The sequence below is a fragment of the Meriones unguiculatus genome, chromosome 8 (assembly GCF_030254825.1).
Source record: "Meriones unguiculatus strain TT.TT164.6M chromosome 8, Bangor_MerUng_6.1, whole genome shotgun sequence".
Taxonomy (NCBI): Eukaryota; Metazoa; Chordata; class Mammalia; order Rodentia; family Muridae; genus Meriones; species Meriones unguiculatus.
The window spans coordinates 41,586,937-41,604,460 of record NC_083356.1 but is presented as its reverse complement, the minus strand read 5'-3'; the positions used below and the strand labels follow the sequence as shown (position 1 = coordinate 41,604,460).

At 46.3% G+C, this 17,524-nt stretch overlaps 1 protein-coding gene across 20 annotated transcripts in view; it reads right to left on the bottom strand.

The window, feature by feature from the left end:
* Mtss1 (MTSS I-BAR domain containing 1) overlaps positions 1-17,524 on the bottom strand; it is a 143,999-nt gene that overhangs the window by 64,331 nt on the left and 62,144 nt on the right. The window contains exon 1 of one of the 20 annotated variants that reach the window (XM_060389382.1): positions 6,328-6,352. The exons of 18 other annotated variants lie outside the window; for them this stretch is intronic. Coding sequence is in view for 1 of the 2 variants with exons in the window: in XM_060389374.1 (XP_060245357.1) it covers positions 3,712-3,886 (175 nt within the window). In the remaining variant the exon portion in view is untranslated. Of the gene's footprint in view, positions 1-3,711; positions 4,132-6,327; positions 6,353-17,524 lie in introns of those variants that run through there. One more of the 20 variants, XM_060389374.1, reaches the window with a different exon arrangement.

Below are 17,524 nucleotides of genomic sequence, written 5' to 3'. Positions count from 1 at the left end.
TTCAAGGTTAGACTCCCCTACTTCACAGGGAGTTCAAGACCAATCTGGGACAGAGATCCTGCCCCACCCCCTAATAATAATAGCATCCACATGGATCTTTTAAAGTAACCTAAGAAATGTAATCTCCCCTTCATAATCAAACCCCTTGCTTGACCTTGAACAGCATGGAATGGCTTTGTCACATAAGCTGGTCCAGGACTTGGTTTTAATTCCTATTTCTGAAAGGTAAAATTAAGTTAATATCAGTAGGGGGATTAAAAAAACAAAAAACAAAAAACAAAAAACAAGAGGGGGCTACAGCTGGGATACAAAGTAAATAAAGTGTGATTAATATAAAAAAATAAATAAATTTAAATTTAAAAAAACAGGTCACAACAAATGGTTTCTAAAATAGTGTTGGTTCGTTCTAATTCAATTCTGTTTAAATGTCCCAAGATGGCTCTAAACAAGATTCACTAACAGGTCTAGGGAATGGCCATTCATATGGAGCTGGCTTTCAAAGGTAACTAATGCAAATATTTCTTTCACACTCCAAGCTGTGGTCCAGAGTTTATCTGTGACAGCAAAAACCCATCAGGGATGACAGCTGAGCAATGCATTCCTCCAGGAAGCTTTCCTCAGACCAGTAAGAAAGACAACATACAAACTCAACCTTATTCAAAACGAGAGAAGTACCAACTCTTCCTGTTTCTCTGCGACTCCTTCCTTTGTCCTCGAAAATCCCACCACATAAAGATTTACAGAAATGGTGAGAACTCCATCTGTTATCACAGACACACAGGTGTTCTGCCATCCTGACAGCTGGAAGATAAGAGCCATCAGGCTGATTTTTATGACTGGAACAGCAAACCTTCAAGTTTCTTGACCTAAATCTTTTCAGCTCCTCCTGCTGCTTTTTAAAAATAAAAAGGAACAATAACAACGAGGAAAAAAAAAAAAACCTGAAAACTCAAACAAACAAAACCCATTGTGGCCCTCAGAATTCAAAGACAGACAGAGACACACCATCTTGGTCCCACCCAAAGCTTTCTGACTCTCAACTTGACAAAATCCCAATCCCATGAAAGCCGGAGAAACTGCTCAATATTTTGACTTCAAAAGAAAGGAACTGACTTTATAGATTCTGGTGAATTCTTGGTTTGTGCCCTCCAACCCTCCCTCCTCATCTCTTCCACGAAGGCAGAAGCACACTCTGCCCCAGTTTTTACAGAGGTCAGCGCTGGAAGACTCCCCCAAAGCCTGGTGCACTGAGGTGCTTGCCTCCACTTGTCTGCCCGCCGAACACACTCCTTGCTCTCCCTTTCTCCATAAGTAAACCTCACTTTGTGGGTAAGAAGAGAAAAAGGAGAATCAGACAAATAAGGAAGAAAGTGGAGACAACCTGGGAAAATCGGCCTTTACAGCAAACAGTGCCCGCACGCACGGCCTGCTGCTGTGACCCACCTTTCAGGTGCCACTTCAACATTTGGTCACAGCGCCATGGGCACGGTCACTTGTGTTTTATCGACGTGGGATGTCTTTGGCACTAAAGCTGGCTATTAATTATATGTAAATGCGGGGATGGGGAGAGGGAAGGGGTCTTGTCACGCTTCAGGTAGCCCAGCCACGTGTCTAAATGGATCTGTCCCTGCAAGCCCTGACCCCCTCACCTAAGGCAACCAAAGTCCTGACGGCAGTTATCTATTCTAACTAGAGTGGCTCCCCCCGACCAGTGCCACGCCAAGTGGCTGGAGGACAGTGAGGGTGGCCTGTGTCTTATTCTCCACAGCAGAGTGTCCTCAGCCAATTATTACTGTCCCTGATGCAACTAACTGCTCTACTTTGCCATGGAATCCTCTTCCTTTATGGCTCCCTGGCTTCTAATTTCATTAGGCAGCAATCATGCTTTCTAGCAGGCTGCTCAACAGAACAGTGAGAAAGGTTACCCTGCTCAGGGGTCTCACCCAGAGATAGACACCGAGCGTGGGGTGAGTCCAGGGATGGTCGGGGGTCTCTAATACTTAGCTAACACTCCAAGAGGCAAACGCAAACAAAAGAAACAAAACCAAAAACAAACAAACAAAAAAACCTTACCACCCAAATAAGGCTCCTGGTGAAAGTTCGAGTGTGAGCATTCGTGAGCGCGTGCGTGTGTGGGCGCACAATACGGGTACATGATCACCTGAGTATAAGGATACACACCATGTGCAACCTGAGGACGTTGTCAAAGTCTATGGAACTGCAGTTGGAGTGGTTGTGAACTGTAAATGTGGGTCTGGGGAAGTGAACCCAGGTCCTCTGGAAGTACAGCATGAGCTCTGAACAATTGAGCAATCTTTCCAATCCTTTCAGACATGCTTTGAGGATCTATACACTAGGAAAATATAATGGCGGTGATTAGTGGGGGGGAGCTTAGCTATGGAAGATTTTTCAAAGCATGGAGAACACAACAGGATCCTTTTGACAGCTGTAACAAATGAGGCTTTATTTGTCCTTAGCAGTGGTCACTGTGGCCTCATGGTTCCACTGAGGACATCGAATCAGCTGCCCAGTCAGGGCCTCAGCAGAACTGACCTCAACATCACTATGAAAAGAAGGATGGCCTTGAACCCGATTCTCTTGCCTCCACACAGTTTTATAGATCCTTTACAAACTTGAGAAAACACCCGAGGGCCCGCTGCTGCTGGCCAGGGCTGGCGAGAGAGTTATTTTCCTCATCATAGCCTTGCACAATGACCTTAACTCTCTGCAAAGGAAGGAAAGGTCAGCACTCGCCATGAGCAGAAGCCAATAGTGACTGACTCTCTGGAAGACTCCGCCTTGGCCTTTCAGGGCTGTATGATTTAGAATGCGAGAGTGTAGTGAACTAAACGGGGGCTCCCTCTGCATCCATGCAATAGCAGAGGGAAGAAGTGACTTTCAACCTACTGCTGTTTTCCTCACCTTCCATATTCATGAGTCATGTCTCAACCACCCAGGGAGTTAAAACATCAGGAAATCTGGCCCTGCCTAGGGAGGAGAAGGAAGCATCGGGATGTGGCCAGCTGTGTTTGACTCTCTTCCCAAGACTCATCCTCTCCTCCAAAATTGAGGTCAGGCCCAGACAGGACCATCTTCAATTGAACTTGTGTGTTTAAGAGGGAGATGAGACAGTGGCTAGAATGGGAGATGGGTCCAGGGAGGCTCCGGCAGTGGCCTTGAAGAACCTGCACTCTCACCTCCTGTATGGAGTGAGGAATCCCTGAGACAGCTGACTAGGGTGAGGATGGGGATGAACCCTGAAAAGGCCCTTCTCTGGCAGGAGGCGGAAGGAAGCACAGCACCAGGGAACCGTGAAGGCAGCTGGTGGTGGGCTTGGCATCTATCATAAGACCAATGAACTCTTGCAGAAATGCGGGCGGGAGGGAGGGAGGGCAGGGCATGGATCACTTTAAAGCCTTGGCCTTGGCCCAGCTACCAAGGGAAACAGGTGGCCAGTCACCTCCCTTCACACCTTAGGAGGGATGAGATTTATGTCACATTGGAGTCTCAGCCAGGACAGCATGCTTCTGTGGGGTCTCTTATGTACGGGACTATAGGGCTGCTCACAGAGGTACATCTGGGATGATGGCACACTTCTCCTTCTTCCATTCTGTGTGGACTATAAACCCAGGCGTGAGAGCTGCCACGGGAATATAAAAATAACTGAACCTGCACCTACCCTGAGAACGCCGTTCTTGTAGGTGCACTCACCGTCAGTAAGTGAGGGAAGCCGCTGTAGCCTGGTAGGTAAGGGGGCAGACACACTCCAGCTGGGAACAGGGCAGTGTTTCACAAATTCTGCTGCGGTGCGGAAGGGTACAGGTAGGCGTCTCTCCCTCTCCGTGAGCATCTGCGATTCCCAGTTTTTTTCAGACCAGAACAGCATGACTTTGCTGATGGTGTCCTTTAAGCTGGCAAAAGGAGCTTCTGGGAAAAGTCTAGTAAGTGTGACCGGCAGTCACTACCTCCCTCACCTCACCATAGAGAACCAAGGACATTTCAAATTTCTAGATGACAAAAGGCTTCAGTCTGCGACCTTGCTACCTGGATACAGAGGAGCCTCTACCAACGAAGGCAAAGGCTAAGAAGAGCCACACAAATGCCACCAGCGCCCTACCTCTGCATTAATAATGCTGAGTGGAGCTTCAAAGGAATCCCCAGTCATCAAAAAAATAAGCTTGGAATGAGAAAAGTCACATCTGAAACAGGAAGAGGCATCTGTTTCCCAATCTCCCTCCACAGTGGAGAGCCACACCCTCGGGTCCCCCAGCCAAGAGACAGAGGGTTGGGACACCTGCTTCCCTCACAGCTCCCGGGAGCTCTAAAAGAACAGGCAGGGGCCACAGAGCTCATTACCACCATCCAAGCGTGAAGCCAATGGAGCTCGTCCATGGAGCTCAGTTAATAACCTGAGGGTCCTCTGAGGACCGCCCATCCTAGCCAATGGCCATGTCACAGGAGGGAGACAGAAGCCAGAGGCCACTAAGAACTACCAGCAGAGAGGGCAGGCAGCTTTTCCTTATCAGTAGTCATTAACACTCTGTGTTACAACGTAAACAAATGGGAAATGTCACTTTGGAAATGCACAGGATTCATTCCCCATGAGGTGAAAATTTTTAATTAATCAGGAAAGCTAATCTGAATTGATCAAAAGGCTGAACTCTCTCAAGTATTTACTATACATTTTAGTCACACACACACACACACACACACACACCTTCTATTTTTTAAATGCGTCAATACTAAGAGGCTAGGTTTAAAGGGTACTGACAAGCAGGCAAGTCTTGGAAGAGTGTAAACAGGCTCCGGGAAGGAACACTGTCAAATACTCTCCAGGACCAATTTGCTTACATTCTGCTTGTATACTGTTATGTATGTTACTGCCTGTTCATTTGTGCACTTGGATCTTAGAAGTCTAGCCTAATGCATTTATATGTGCACACACATGTGTTCACTCACACATGTGTGAAGTCTGTTCTCTCCTACTGTGCCGGTCCTAGCAATTTAACTCAGGTCATCAGTCTTGGTAGCTGGCACTTTAACACCTCAGCCATCCCACTGACCTGACCTGTTTGTTTATTTATTTACTCACTTATTTTTGCCGTTTCTTGACCCCCAGATGAAAACACCTAATGGTGTCAAAGATAAACAATATAACAACAGACCAATACAAGTCAATGACAACTGGCTGACATTTACTGGGCATCTAACTACATAAAAGGGGTCTTCCTGGGCTGGGGAGGTAACTCAAAGAATTTGCCATGCAAGCGTTGAGGACCCAACTTTGAGCCCCAACACCCACATTTTTAAAAAGCCAGGCATGGCAGTGTGCACTTGGATTCTCAGTGCTGGGGGAGTAACAACAGGAGGATGACTGGGGGCCCCTGACCAGGGAGCTTAGCTGACCTGATGAACACCAGGTCTCAGAGAACCGTCAAAAAGCAAAGTGCAGGCACACATGCAAACTTAACTTTCTGAAAATTTTTGAGATGTTTATTTAATGTCTACGGGTTGTTTTGCCTGCATGTATGTCTGTGCAGTGCAGACATACTGCAGAGGCTGGAAGAGGGTGTCAGGCACCCTGAGTCGGACTACAGGTGCCTGTCAGCCACTGTGTGAGTGCTGGAAATTAAACTAGGAGCAGGCAGGGCTCTTAACAGCTGATCCACCTTAGCCCGAACCTGTTTGGGGCTTTATTTTCTAAGTCCATTGTGTACACTGGTTTAGTTGCCGGCTGGAAGTGCTTCACTCCCACTGAGTACAACAAATCCTTGGGCCTCACAGCTGGGAGGCAGTTCAAGGGCAGGCAGAGTCCCAGGTTCCTCCATCCTAAACTCATTCTTCTCACCCCACCCCTCCACCTACTTCCCACTGAACAGCCGAGCTGAGACTGGCTCACTCACCCCGAGAGAAAAACCACCCGTCGGTTGTAAGATTATGTTAAACCCAAACCTGGAAGGACTCACAGTGGTATCTCTGTGCACCATAACCAATTTATTTGAACTTAAATCTTTCAACAATTTATCTTAGCATGGCCACTCATCTCTCAGTCGTGTAAACTAAAGCACAAGACCTTCCTCTGGAGACTGGGTCTTGCGACTTAAGCTCCGTGATCTTTCTGGGCAAAACTGCACCCCACAAGACCAATTTCCAGTTCCTTCTGGGAGGACCTCTCCAGGTGGTGATCCATCACCTCCCCAGCTGTTTATACCAAGTCTCAGCCACACCTAGAGCAACTGGCTTTTTAGAACAAGTTGTTCTCAAGTCTCTAAAAATCATGTGATTGAGCTTTCAGGAAAACATCTCTTCACATTCAATGTCTCTTACCAGTTTATGCAAAGTTGCATATAACGTAATTACCCAACGAAGCTCATGGTCTAACCATGCTGAGAGGGACTACAGCTGACCAGCAGGCACTGGAATTCATCTGTGAGAGCAGACCTAGCAGGGAATAGAGGATAGAAAATCACAGTCCCTTTATGCCTCGAGTGGACCTCTCAGACAGAGGCAGTTACTTTGGTCAGACCCCAGAAGACCAAATTAAGAAGCAATTTATTGACCCCAGAAGAAGCAATTAAAAGCAATTTTATCCTACAACTACTACCACCTCCGTAAGCACTTCTGAGAAGAGTAGGTTTGTCCACCGAAGAGCACAGTGGTACCAAAACAGGCAGGATAAAAGGACTGAGACAGCCTGTTGTGGTGGAGCAGGCCTTTAATGCCAGTGCTCAGGGAGGCAAAGGCGGGCAAGATCTTTATGAGTCCAGGACACCCAAGGCCACACAGAGAAAACCCGTCTTGACAAAACAAACAATAAACAGAAAGACTGAGCTGTGACAAATATGACTGAAATCACAAGAGGCCTCCTCTCAAGTCCCAAGATCCCAATTCTTTTGCCAATAATATTAAGTTAAAATCGCCCAAGAAAGCCAGGCAGTGGTGGCACACTTCTTAAATCTCAGCACTTGGGAGGCAAACACAGGTGGAGCTTTGTGTGCCTGGCTATCAAGCAAGTTCCAGGAGAGCCAAGGCTACAGAGAGAAATGCTGTGCCCCCCCCCCAAAAAAAGCCCAAGTATTAGGTTAAAATATATAGAAACTATATGACCTTCAAACATGGAGCCCATTCAATAAACAGGAAGTCCCAGCTGGGTACACTGTTGTCGCCTCTCCATCGGGACCTAGCAACACGCAGAAAGTGCAGATGACGGAGAGATGGATAGATGGATGCATGCATGGATGGATAAATGCACGGATGGATGCATTTTTTATTAGACTAACGATGGAGCAGAAATGAATCCTTCAGGCAAGTAACTTATTTGGCTCCAACAGCCTCCAGAAATGAGTTGAGAATCTATATCCATAGTGAGTTTTCCTCCCCTAAAGATGAATGAACTCCAGTCTTGCCAAGGAGCACAGAGAGACCAAAGGGAAGACAACAATGAAGGAAGACAAGCAGAGGGCACTCAGCAAGCATCAGCCCTGGGTGTTAAAGGGAAACACTGGCTCCTTGCTAGGTAAATCCTTTCCCCTCCTCCATCCTGTGCTCACTGCACACAGAAAGCTGGGAATTAGATCCAACAGGAAGATTAAATCTTTACCTTCGGTTTTCAATAAACAAATCAGAGAGGTAGAGGGGAACCTGTTCCAGACTGGCAACCACGTGTGTTGAACTGAGGCAGGTGCAGAATGCATGCCTGTGTAGACGTGATGGAGCTGAGGAGGCCGGAAGGCAAGCCCTGAGCTGTGTTGTGGCTCCTCCTGGAACATCCGTCAACAGACCCAGCTTTCTGACTACAAATGCTTTGAGGTACTAAGAAGATTCCCCCGGGTCCAAGAGAGCAGACTATACTCCACAAAAACAGTTATGGTTTTTAAGAAAAGCCCATCTTCAGTCTAACTAACCTTCAAATGGCTAAGCCTCTACTATTCCCCAGGCTGGTGGCAAGCCCTCTGTCACAGACAATTTGAAAACATGCTTCACTGAAGACAGCCTCATTTTTATTCTGAGTTTTTGTTTCTCTGTTTGAGACAAGGTCACATGAAGCCCAGATTGGCCTTGAACTCACTGTGTAGCCAAGGCTGGCCTTAACCTAGTGACCCTCGAAAGCCCTCAGCCTCAACACTGACGTTCTTGAAAAATGTGTGAAAACAGTTAATAATGACTTTGCTTTTTCAAAGTTTCTGTTTCTTTATCTTCAAAATGGGAGCATAGGATCCAGTTTGATGGCTGGGAGGTCTAAAGATATTTTACAGATTTATATAGCCTACATATGGTAACTCTTCAACCACAGTAGCTGCTCTTTCCAGCCTTCTGGATCTTTGATTTATAAATGGCAAAGGAAAAAAATTAACACCTGGTGTTAATGAGATATCTTCCCCACTTGGTAGGAGGGTCCCTGGCCAGACCCTTCCTGGGAAAACTGGGCCCTTGAGAACAAGAGCCCTTACAGTGCTGTCTCCTACTTAGATGCCACTTTAAGAGTTTGTTCTGCCAAGGAACTACAGGATGCAAACAGGGGACAGGAATGCTTCTATCACTGATGATGCCATGATGCTAGAAACAAGAAGCTACCAACAGTGGGGAAAACAGCTAAGCAATCCCATCCATGTGAGCCAATGTTTCGACAGAAAACTATTCGTATCACAATCATTTAAAACGCTAGCTATCCAGAGGCTGTAGCAGGAAGATTATGAGTTCAAGGCCAGCCAGGTCAACTTTCATGTGGCCATGTTACAAAATACTAAAAACATAAAAGCTACAATTTTTACCCTAAACTACAGGGTTCGGGTAGTTATCAATATTCTTAAACTAGTACACATTCACACAGCTAAAATGTATATATGTGTATATGAATACAAGTCATGGTTGGTACTTCCAGATAGTGAAACTACAGGTGAGTGTGCTGTTTTGTTTTGTTTTGTTTTTTTACAGACACAACAGTAATCGCTTTGTACTTTGACAATTTGCAATGATGAATCTGTTTACTTTGAAATCACAGAAAAGGTTGTAATTGAAAAGTTGGCTAGACTCAGTGGCGCACGCTTATAATTCCAAAGGCTGAGGCAGGAGGAGAGCAAGCTCAACATCGGCCTGGGCTCAGATCAAGTTCAAGGCCAGGCTGGGCACCTTAGCAAGGTCGGATTTCAGAAGAAGAAAGGGGAGCCTCAAGTACAGTCTGGCATGCGTGTGTGAAGCCCTGGGCTCAATCTTTAGTACCACAGAAAATGTCTGTGGGAGGAACATGATGTGGAAACGGGGACAGAGGAGCAGCACTACACAGATGCTCTCACGTCTACTTCTACGAAACCCAACAGGAGGCTCACCCTTCCATCAGCGGACTCCGCCATCTACAAAGGAGGGACAGAATATACTACCCTAAGCCCCGCAGCTGGCATTACATTAAGCCCCGAAGCAATTTCCTTAAGACCTGGCACAAGAGCACTGCTCATTTTCATGTCCCAACATTTGCATTAAAAAGGCTGCCCAAACCTCAAACCGCATTTAAATGCGTGAACAGCATGGGATCCTGTAGCATTTTCGTTTCCCTGGCAACCTTATCTCTGTCTTCTTTCATCTTGGCCCCAGATGAAAGAGTCTAGGTGCTCCAAAGTCCCTGAAATCAACCGGCAGCTAGAGAGGGGCAGCCCCCCTGCAGAAAGCTAGCTTACTGAGAAACAAGTTCTCGTTAATTTGCTCACACCGACTTTACTCCACTGGAGGGCATAGAGGGTTGCCTCCCAATACATTTGCCACTGAAGTTCTGAACTGTCTGATTTTCCTATTTTCAACTCTTAATTTTAGCATCAGATAAACAATCTTTTTCATGAAGTGAAAGGGAAAAGGGAAATTACACAGAAGATTACTATTTTGCTAACTAGTATCAATGTCTAAATATTTACCTATTCTTTCCGCCTCAGGTCCCTTGAACAGCAGGTGGCAATGCAGCAGATGAGACCCTAATTTTAATGGGTGAACATCAAGCCACAAAATGGCCCTCCAGGGCCAAACTTTGATGTCTGAATGTTATGGACTGAACAGAATCAAATCAGTAGACAGAGCCAGGGGGCAGGGCCCATCAGGTAAAGGTGCTTGCTATGTGAGCCTGGTGACCCAAGTTTGAATCCCAGAATTCACGAAAGGTAGAAGGAGACAACTAAAAGGAGAAAACTACAAAGTTTTTTGTCCACTGACCACTCGCCCCACACAAACACACATTGTATGCTGTGTATATACACACACAAATTATACATTTAAATAGAAAGAAATAGGATGGGCATGGTAGCAGCCAGATCTATGTGAGTTTGAGGCTAGCCTGATCATAGCAAATTCCGGGCAGCCTGGTGCTACATTGTGGGATCCTGTTTGAGTCAGTAAGCACATAGTATAGTAGACAGTTTCTGTGGTGCTTATGTGGACCCTTAAGTCATTTTTCCTTTTATTTTCCTTTTTTTTCCCCTTTTCCTTTTATTTTCTCTCAGTTTTTTTTTTGTTTGTTTTTCAGGACAGGGTTTCTCTGTATAACCTTGGCTGTCCTGGACTCACTTTGTAGACCAGGCTGGCCTCGAACTCACAGAAAGCTGCCTGCCTCTGCCTCCCTGAATGCTGGGATTGCAGGCGTGCCCCACCACGACCGGCTCTTCTAAGAAAATATCTGACTAGGGAAACTGGATGGGGTTTATTTGACAGGCCAAGGCATCTTAACATTATTGAGACAGATACATAATGGGAATTTTTAATACAAGTGGTAGACCAAAGAGCTCAAGAGAAAAAGGAATGCTGGCCCAGGTTAGAGAGTCCAAACCACAGGTTTCAATGTCTAAACCAAAACGAAGTTCTGAGGCCTGCCTGGGCCAAGAATGATCTGTCAAGGTGATCTGTCTACAGCTACAGATATAAATACCAGAGACAGACACATAGAAACACAGACCATAGACAGATACATAGGCAGGTACCACTTTGCCTAGGATGAACAAGGCCTTGAGTTTGATTCCCAACACCAAGGAAGGAAGGAAGGGAGAGAGGGAGGGAGGGCGAGAAAAAAGGGAGGAAGGAAAGAAGTTAAGTTTTTTTTGTATTTTGTCCTCTTTGTGCCAAGGGGCCAATACCTACCTACGCCAGGTTCAGGGGTTTTCTTTAAACTAGGTGCCCTTTCAGCACCTCACTGTGAGTCAACTACCTATCCTAATAGACTGGCCCTGGCAGCCATGCTTCCCCACCTCCTCCTCGGTCCTCACAGCCTAACCTTCCTTCCCTGACATTTGCAAACCAAAGTCCTGAGGTGCTTTCCGTGCCTTCACATTACAATTCTGTGTCAAGGCAACAGATCCTAAAAAACAAATCTCAAGGTAGGCAGGGCAGAGTGTTATGCCCTTTCCAATGATGCATGAAACTGAGGCTCCAAAGGGAGCCTCAGCAGCCCGAGGCAGCAGGGACTTGCCCTGGGAGCTCCCAATCTATCCCCAAGGACCAGCGAGCACTCCATAGTTAGTATACGCACAAGTTAAGGCTGCAAAAGCCTGGGTCCAAATTTCAACTCTCCCACCTAGGAGTCACCTAGAAAGTGACTTTCTTTCTGCCCAAATTCAATCACTAAAGAAACAGAAATAGTAGTAGTGGTAGTAATAATAACAACCCTCACAAATTGTCATGAAGCCTAAATGAGTTAAATGATTTCAAGTGCTTTAGAACAGCGATGGGCACAAAGAAGCTGCTCACTGGGTGTTCACTTCTGCTATATGTGAATCAAATCTACCTGACTCACACACCCAGTCTCCAGACCACCTTTATCCTTCTCATCCACGTAGTCAATTCACAAACACAGATTACAGTTTTTAAAATTATGACCTAAGGAAGGCCAGCTCCTAGGATGTCCGTGTGGAGGCCTCAGCTAGTGACAGTGTTTTTCTAACTAGTGACAGCCTTCTTCTAAAGGACATCTGGCTTCACTGATAATATGCCAGGGCAAACTGACAGCGGTCATGTCACATGTGGGAGTCTAAAAGGGGAACTTGAGTACTTCATGCCCAGTGGGAGAGGGTTATTTCCCATTCAGAGCCAGCACCAGCATGCTCTCCCTCCAGCCACCAAGTACAGTTCATGTGGCCACTTTTGGGCATAGACTTCTATAACTGGGAATGTGTTATATTTAAAACAATTCCCTAGAGTCTTGTCATCTAAATAAAAGTGGTGGGCCATTCCAGAATGCACAGAGCCCTTCCCCCAAACCACAAGCAGATAGATAAGGGCTCTGGGAGAAAAACAGCCAGCTCCGCAACAGGAGTTCCTGCTGGTCACACAGGCCCAACTGACAAGCTGCAGAAAACCCCACCCCTTCCTTAAAAAGGATCCCTACACCAGGAAAGGGGCAAACAGCAAGCAGTGAGGAACCTAGTGGCCGGTATGGTACCAGATATGCCACCAGGTTCCCGTGAGAAGGCCTTCCACGCCCCTCCCATAGACTCCCTGACTCCCTCAGAAACGGAGAGGCCAGTCAGCACCCACCCATCCAATGCTGTCCCTTTCTTTGTCCTTCAAGGGTCTTCACTCCCCAGCTTTAAATCCCACTCCACAGTCCACCTATTCCTGGGTGCCATTTTCTGCCTAGATTCACCTATTTCAAGCAACCCACAGCTCCCTCCTCCTAGACACTCAGATCATTAACTCTTTCATAATTAGATGGGATCCGGTGACCATCTTCCCTGCCTCATGTAGGAATGCCATGTGTCCATGCATGAACAGTGCCTCAGGAGAAACACCATGTTGGTGCTGGCAAGCCACTGTGTTAGCCATGCTCAGTCATTTGCAGAAAAAGAAAAAAAGAGAAAGTAATTTTAGGGCTGGCTGTGGCAGAGCACGCCTTTAATTCCAGAACTCAGGAGGAAAAGGCAGGTCAATCTCCATGAGTTTGAGGCTGCCCTGATCTACATAGTAAGTTCCAGGACAGCCAGAGCTACACAGTAAGATCCTGCCTTTAAAAAAAAAAAAAAAAAAAAGGTAGGAGGGGATCTGGGAGGGGTGGGAGAGGGTAAAAGTATGATCAAAATATATTATATGAAAGCAACTTTTTCAATAAAGATTAACCATCCTATTATAGTAGCATATGTTTAAGAAAAATATTTTAGTAATATGATATACCAATCTAATACATGTACAGTATAGGCATTTCAGTGTGAAACTAGCATAAAATTTATTAATGACATGGCTTAATTCTGTCATGTATGTTGAGTCTATGGAGCCTGCTATCTTTTCCACCATAAGACAGATCTGTTTTGTTGTTTTGTTTTGTTGACACAGGGTTTCTCTGTGTAGCCTTGGCTGTCCCGAACTCGCTTTGTACACCAGGTTGGCCAGGAACTCACAGTGATCTGCCTGCCTCTTTCTCCCTGAATGCTGGGATTACAGGCATGCACCACATGCCCGGCTGGAAGACAGATCTTAATTGAGAGCAGACATGTCTTGAGCTGTAAAGAGCCATGGCATTAGAAGCAGGCAAGGTCTTCTATGCCTTGACATGAAATGCCCACAAAACATTTGGTTCCTCCCTGCAAAGCTGGTATCTTAGTGCACACACAAGATACCAACTATCAACAGATCACCGCTCCCTATTGTCAGAGCTGATTGGACACAAACTATTGTGGACAGCAGCTAAGCTCTGCGTCATCCAAAGCTCTGAGATCGGGGAGGGAGGGGTGTCAGCACAGCCTCCCCTATTCAACGTAACATGACCCTTCCTGCCCCTACCCAAGAAAAAACAGAAAGTGCTCACCGCATCTTTGTAGGGAACAAAGTTCATATTAGCATAATTTCTCAACTTCAGGGGCCTTGAAGACACAATGGTCCCTTCTTCCTTCCCAGTGGACACTTTTAAAGACTGTGAACCTTAGAGACTTTCAAAACTGGATAGTAGCCTGTCATCAATCACAGCCACCAAAAACACTTCCAAAAGGGGGGCTCCCACTGAGACAGCTTCAACAAAGCCACCCAAAGCACCTCAAGTTCTTCTCTTCCTGGGATAGGTTACCTGTGAGCGGTGCAACCTCACTCATCCATGACTTCGAAGCTGATGGCCTTATCTGGACCACATAGGGCCAGCTATATCTGTAATGCCCAAGAGAGGTGGCATTGCTTTCAAGAGGCCTTCGTAGCTTTTGCTTTGCCTGAGAATGCCTGCTTTTTGTGAGGACACTGGAGGAGGCCTACACTCAGAGGTCACAACAGAACTCACACTCAAAGGGTGCTGCAGTCAGTTTACTAACTGACACCCCCCCCCGCCCCCAGTGGCCACCAGAAGCAGCCAGGCACCCCGGGCAGCAGGAAAGGGCTTCTCCAACCACAGAACTCCAGCTTCTGGGGCTGCTTACATTCCAGGGCTGGTCCTGTGAGAGGAGGCTTCTGGGAAATATCTTTCTACAACCTCATGTGAAAGAACAAGCTGTGTCACCACCAACCTGCCGGCTGCCAGCAAAGCTCCTCCATAGAGACTGAACTGCTTCACTGCAGTGCTGAAAGGTAAGTTAACATGCCAGCTCTGCCATGACAGCGAGCTGGACAAGCAGAACAGCACTTCCCGGTCCCTGAGCTTCAGCCTTCCCTCAGCTGGGTTTGAATGTAACAGGGGTCTACACTTTGCTTTAAAATACCACAGGACAACAAAAGAGCAGCAGTTGTCGAAACTGGTAATGGGTGGATGAGGGTTCACCATGATATTCTCCTGTGTGTGTTTACAACTTTCCATAATCAACTTTGAAATACTGAAGCCACAAAAATGAGAACAGATTTTTTTTTCCTTCCTCTCAGCACATGTGCTGTTAAAGGCAGTGTCAGCACTGAAGAAAAAGATCCATTACTTAGTCACGGCTGGACTTGGTGTGACAGAAGTTGCTTTCTCCTGCACTGATCAGCAACACAGTAGTACAACATGAGGACCCTATAGCCACACTGTGCTGAGGAGCGGGCCTGGGCTAACTGCATCTCCACTGCAAGCAAGCGCAGGTGCACAAAGCCCTTTCCTGAGTTCATACTGACCTCTCGTCACAAGAGAGGCTCACAGATCATTTTTCTTTCTTTTTTCTCTTTTTGGTTTTTTTTTTTTTTGAGACCGTGTTTCTCTGTGTAGCCTTAGCTGTCTTGGAACTCACTCTATAGACCAGGCTGGCCTTGAACTCATAGAGATGCACCTGTCTCTCTTTCCCAAGCACTAGAATGAATTAAAGGTATGTGCCACCACTGCCTCCTGGCTCATTTTTCCTTAAAAAAAAAAAAAAAGATTTATTCTTTGAGAATTTCACACATGCATGCAACATTTCAATCACGTTTACCATCATCCTCAGTCCCCTTCACCAATCCCTCCCAATCTCCCACCAAAGCCCTACGCCTTCCTATCAGTTTTTTTTGTTTTGTTTTTGTCTTTTTAACCCAGTGTTCAATCAGTGCTGTCCACAGAGGCACGGGTGCAGCCATTCACTGCGTGTCAGCTCTCAGAGACCACACCCTAGAGAAAATGGTAACCATCAACTGTCATAGCTCTTCGGCTAGGGGTGGTGGTCTGTTAGCCCCTCCCCACCCATGCTGGAATGTTGGCTGGCTTGGTACTGTGCAAACAGTCCTGTCATAGCTCCAACACACACTCGCCAGTCCTCCCCAACCTCCAACTGATACCATCTTTCCAACCCTTCTCCCACCACGTTCCATGTTCCTGAGAAAGAGGGGTAGCTGTCCCCTAGCTGGGGACTCCATGGACACATATTCTCTGCACTCTGACCAGTTTTGAGTCTCTGTATTAACCACCATCCACTGTACAAAGAAGACTGATTAATGAGGACTAAGGCAGCTCACCTTTCACCCAGCAGGTGACCCATTTTAAGTTATTAGATGACAACAAGCTTTATGAGATGGGGTCCCCCTCCAGCTGTGCCTGTGTCTCTTTTAAACTCATAAGATGAAATTCTAATTTCCAATGTTATGGTCTTTACATAGAGCTATGTCTATGTAAGATTAGAGTCCATATAAGAAAAATCATGAGAAAGATGATCTCTCTCTCTCTCTCTCTCTCTCTCTCTACCATGTAAGGACAAGGCAAAGCCAATGTCTGCAAACCAGAAAGTGGGCCCTCACCAACTACCACCTGGTAGCTGCTGCTTAAGACTTACGGCTTCCAGAACTTTGAGAAATGGTCTTTCTTATTACTGCAGCTTAAACCAATACATAATCTTCACATTATTTCAAATGGCCGTGAACAAGCCCCTGTAATTTTGAACTCCATGACACTAACAACCTACCAAGGGGAACTCTGATGAGCAATTCCTTGGCAAGAATTTAACACCACTGAGATACACCCAGAACCACACACCATCTGAGTCATAAGGGTAAGTCACAATTAAAATCACCTTCCTGCCTATTTATAACAGCTCTTTGCAACATTAACAACAGTTAAGGTAGCAATAGCTAAACAGTACAAATTATGCCGGTAACAAAGACCTCAGATGCTGTGAAGGTTTCAGAGTCTGCGGATGAGCACTTCAGACTTCCCCACGAGTTTCTCCCGGTTTCATGGCTTGTGTAGCTTGTGTACCTTGTGACCGGAATGGGTACACATGTATATGCCTCACTCCACAGCATCTGGAAAGTCGCCGTTCAAATAAAATGGATTGCAACAGGCTTATTCGAGAAAGCCTACCCAAAGTCACAGGAAGTTGCCTGACTCCTTTCTAAAGCGATTAAGGACAGGGCCAGGATGGGGCTTATAAAGGCAAGCAACTCATCATTTTGACTGTGTCAGCCCCACCGGCTAAATTCTGCAAGAATCCTGGGAGGAAAGAGTGTAGGTTAGGTTGCTGTTGTGTCCACAGCCTCGCCTTCATCTTGGATTCCCTTTCTCTTCCTGTGCTGCTCTATTTCAATCTGGGTAACATAAGACACCTGGGTAATGTAAGGCTAGCAGTATGATGAGTACCAGAGTCAATTCCAGGCCAGGAGAGCTGTCCTGAACATAATGAAATAAAGAGACCACACAGAATAACTAGCCAGGAACACAGACTGCATACTCAACTGTAAGGAAAATCCCTCTGCGTGCCCTCTGCCTTAACATGACCTTGTGCTTTTCTTTCTGTGGAATCCGAACAGCCTGAGCATCAGGGAGGTCTCTGTCTGCACACACCCCAAATATGGCAACTAGAGGGTGTCAAAGTCACACAGCTGTCCTAAAAACATCTTTGGGCATCAATAAAATACACATACACACAGAAGGCTTCTCTGGCTCTGAGTCAGCTGTGGGTGACAGCACCCTGCAGCCTAGGGTTGGGTTTCAGTACTACACAATCATATGAGTGACTTGGCATCAGCTGGGCTACAGAAACCAGAGCCCAGAACATTTAAACCCAAGAGAGGGGATGGGAATCACTGACACACACACACACACACACACACACACCCTATGACCCAGTAAAAACATCAGCCAAGCCTCCCCCTACAATAGCACAGATCACTCACCCACTGCTCAACTGAAAAGGAAGTTGTTGGGTCG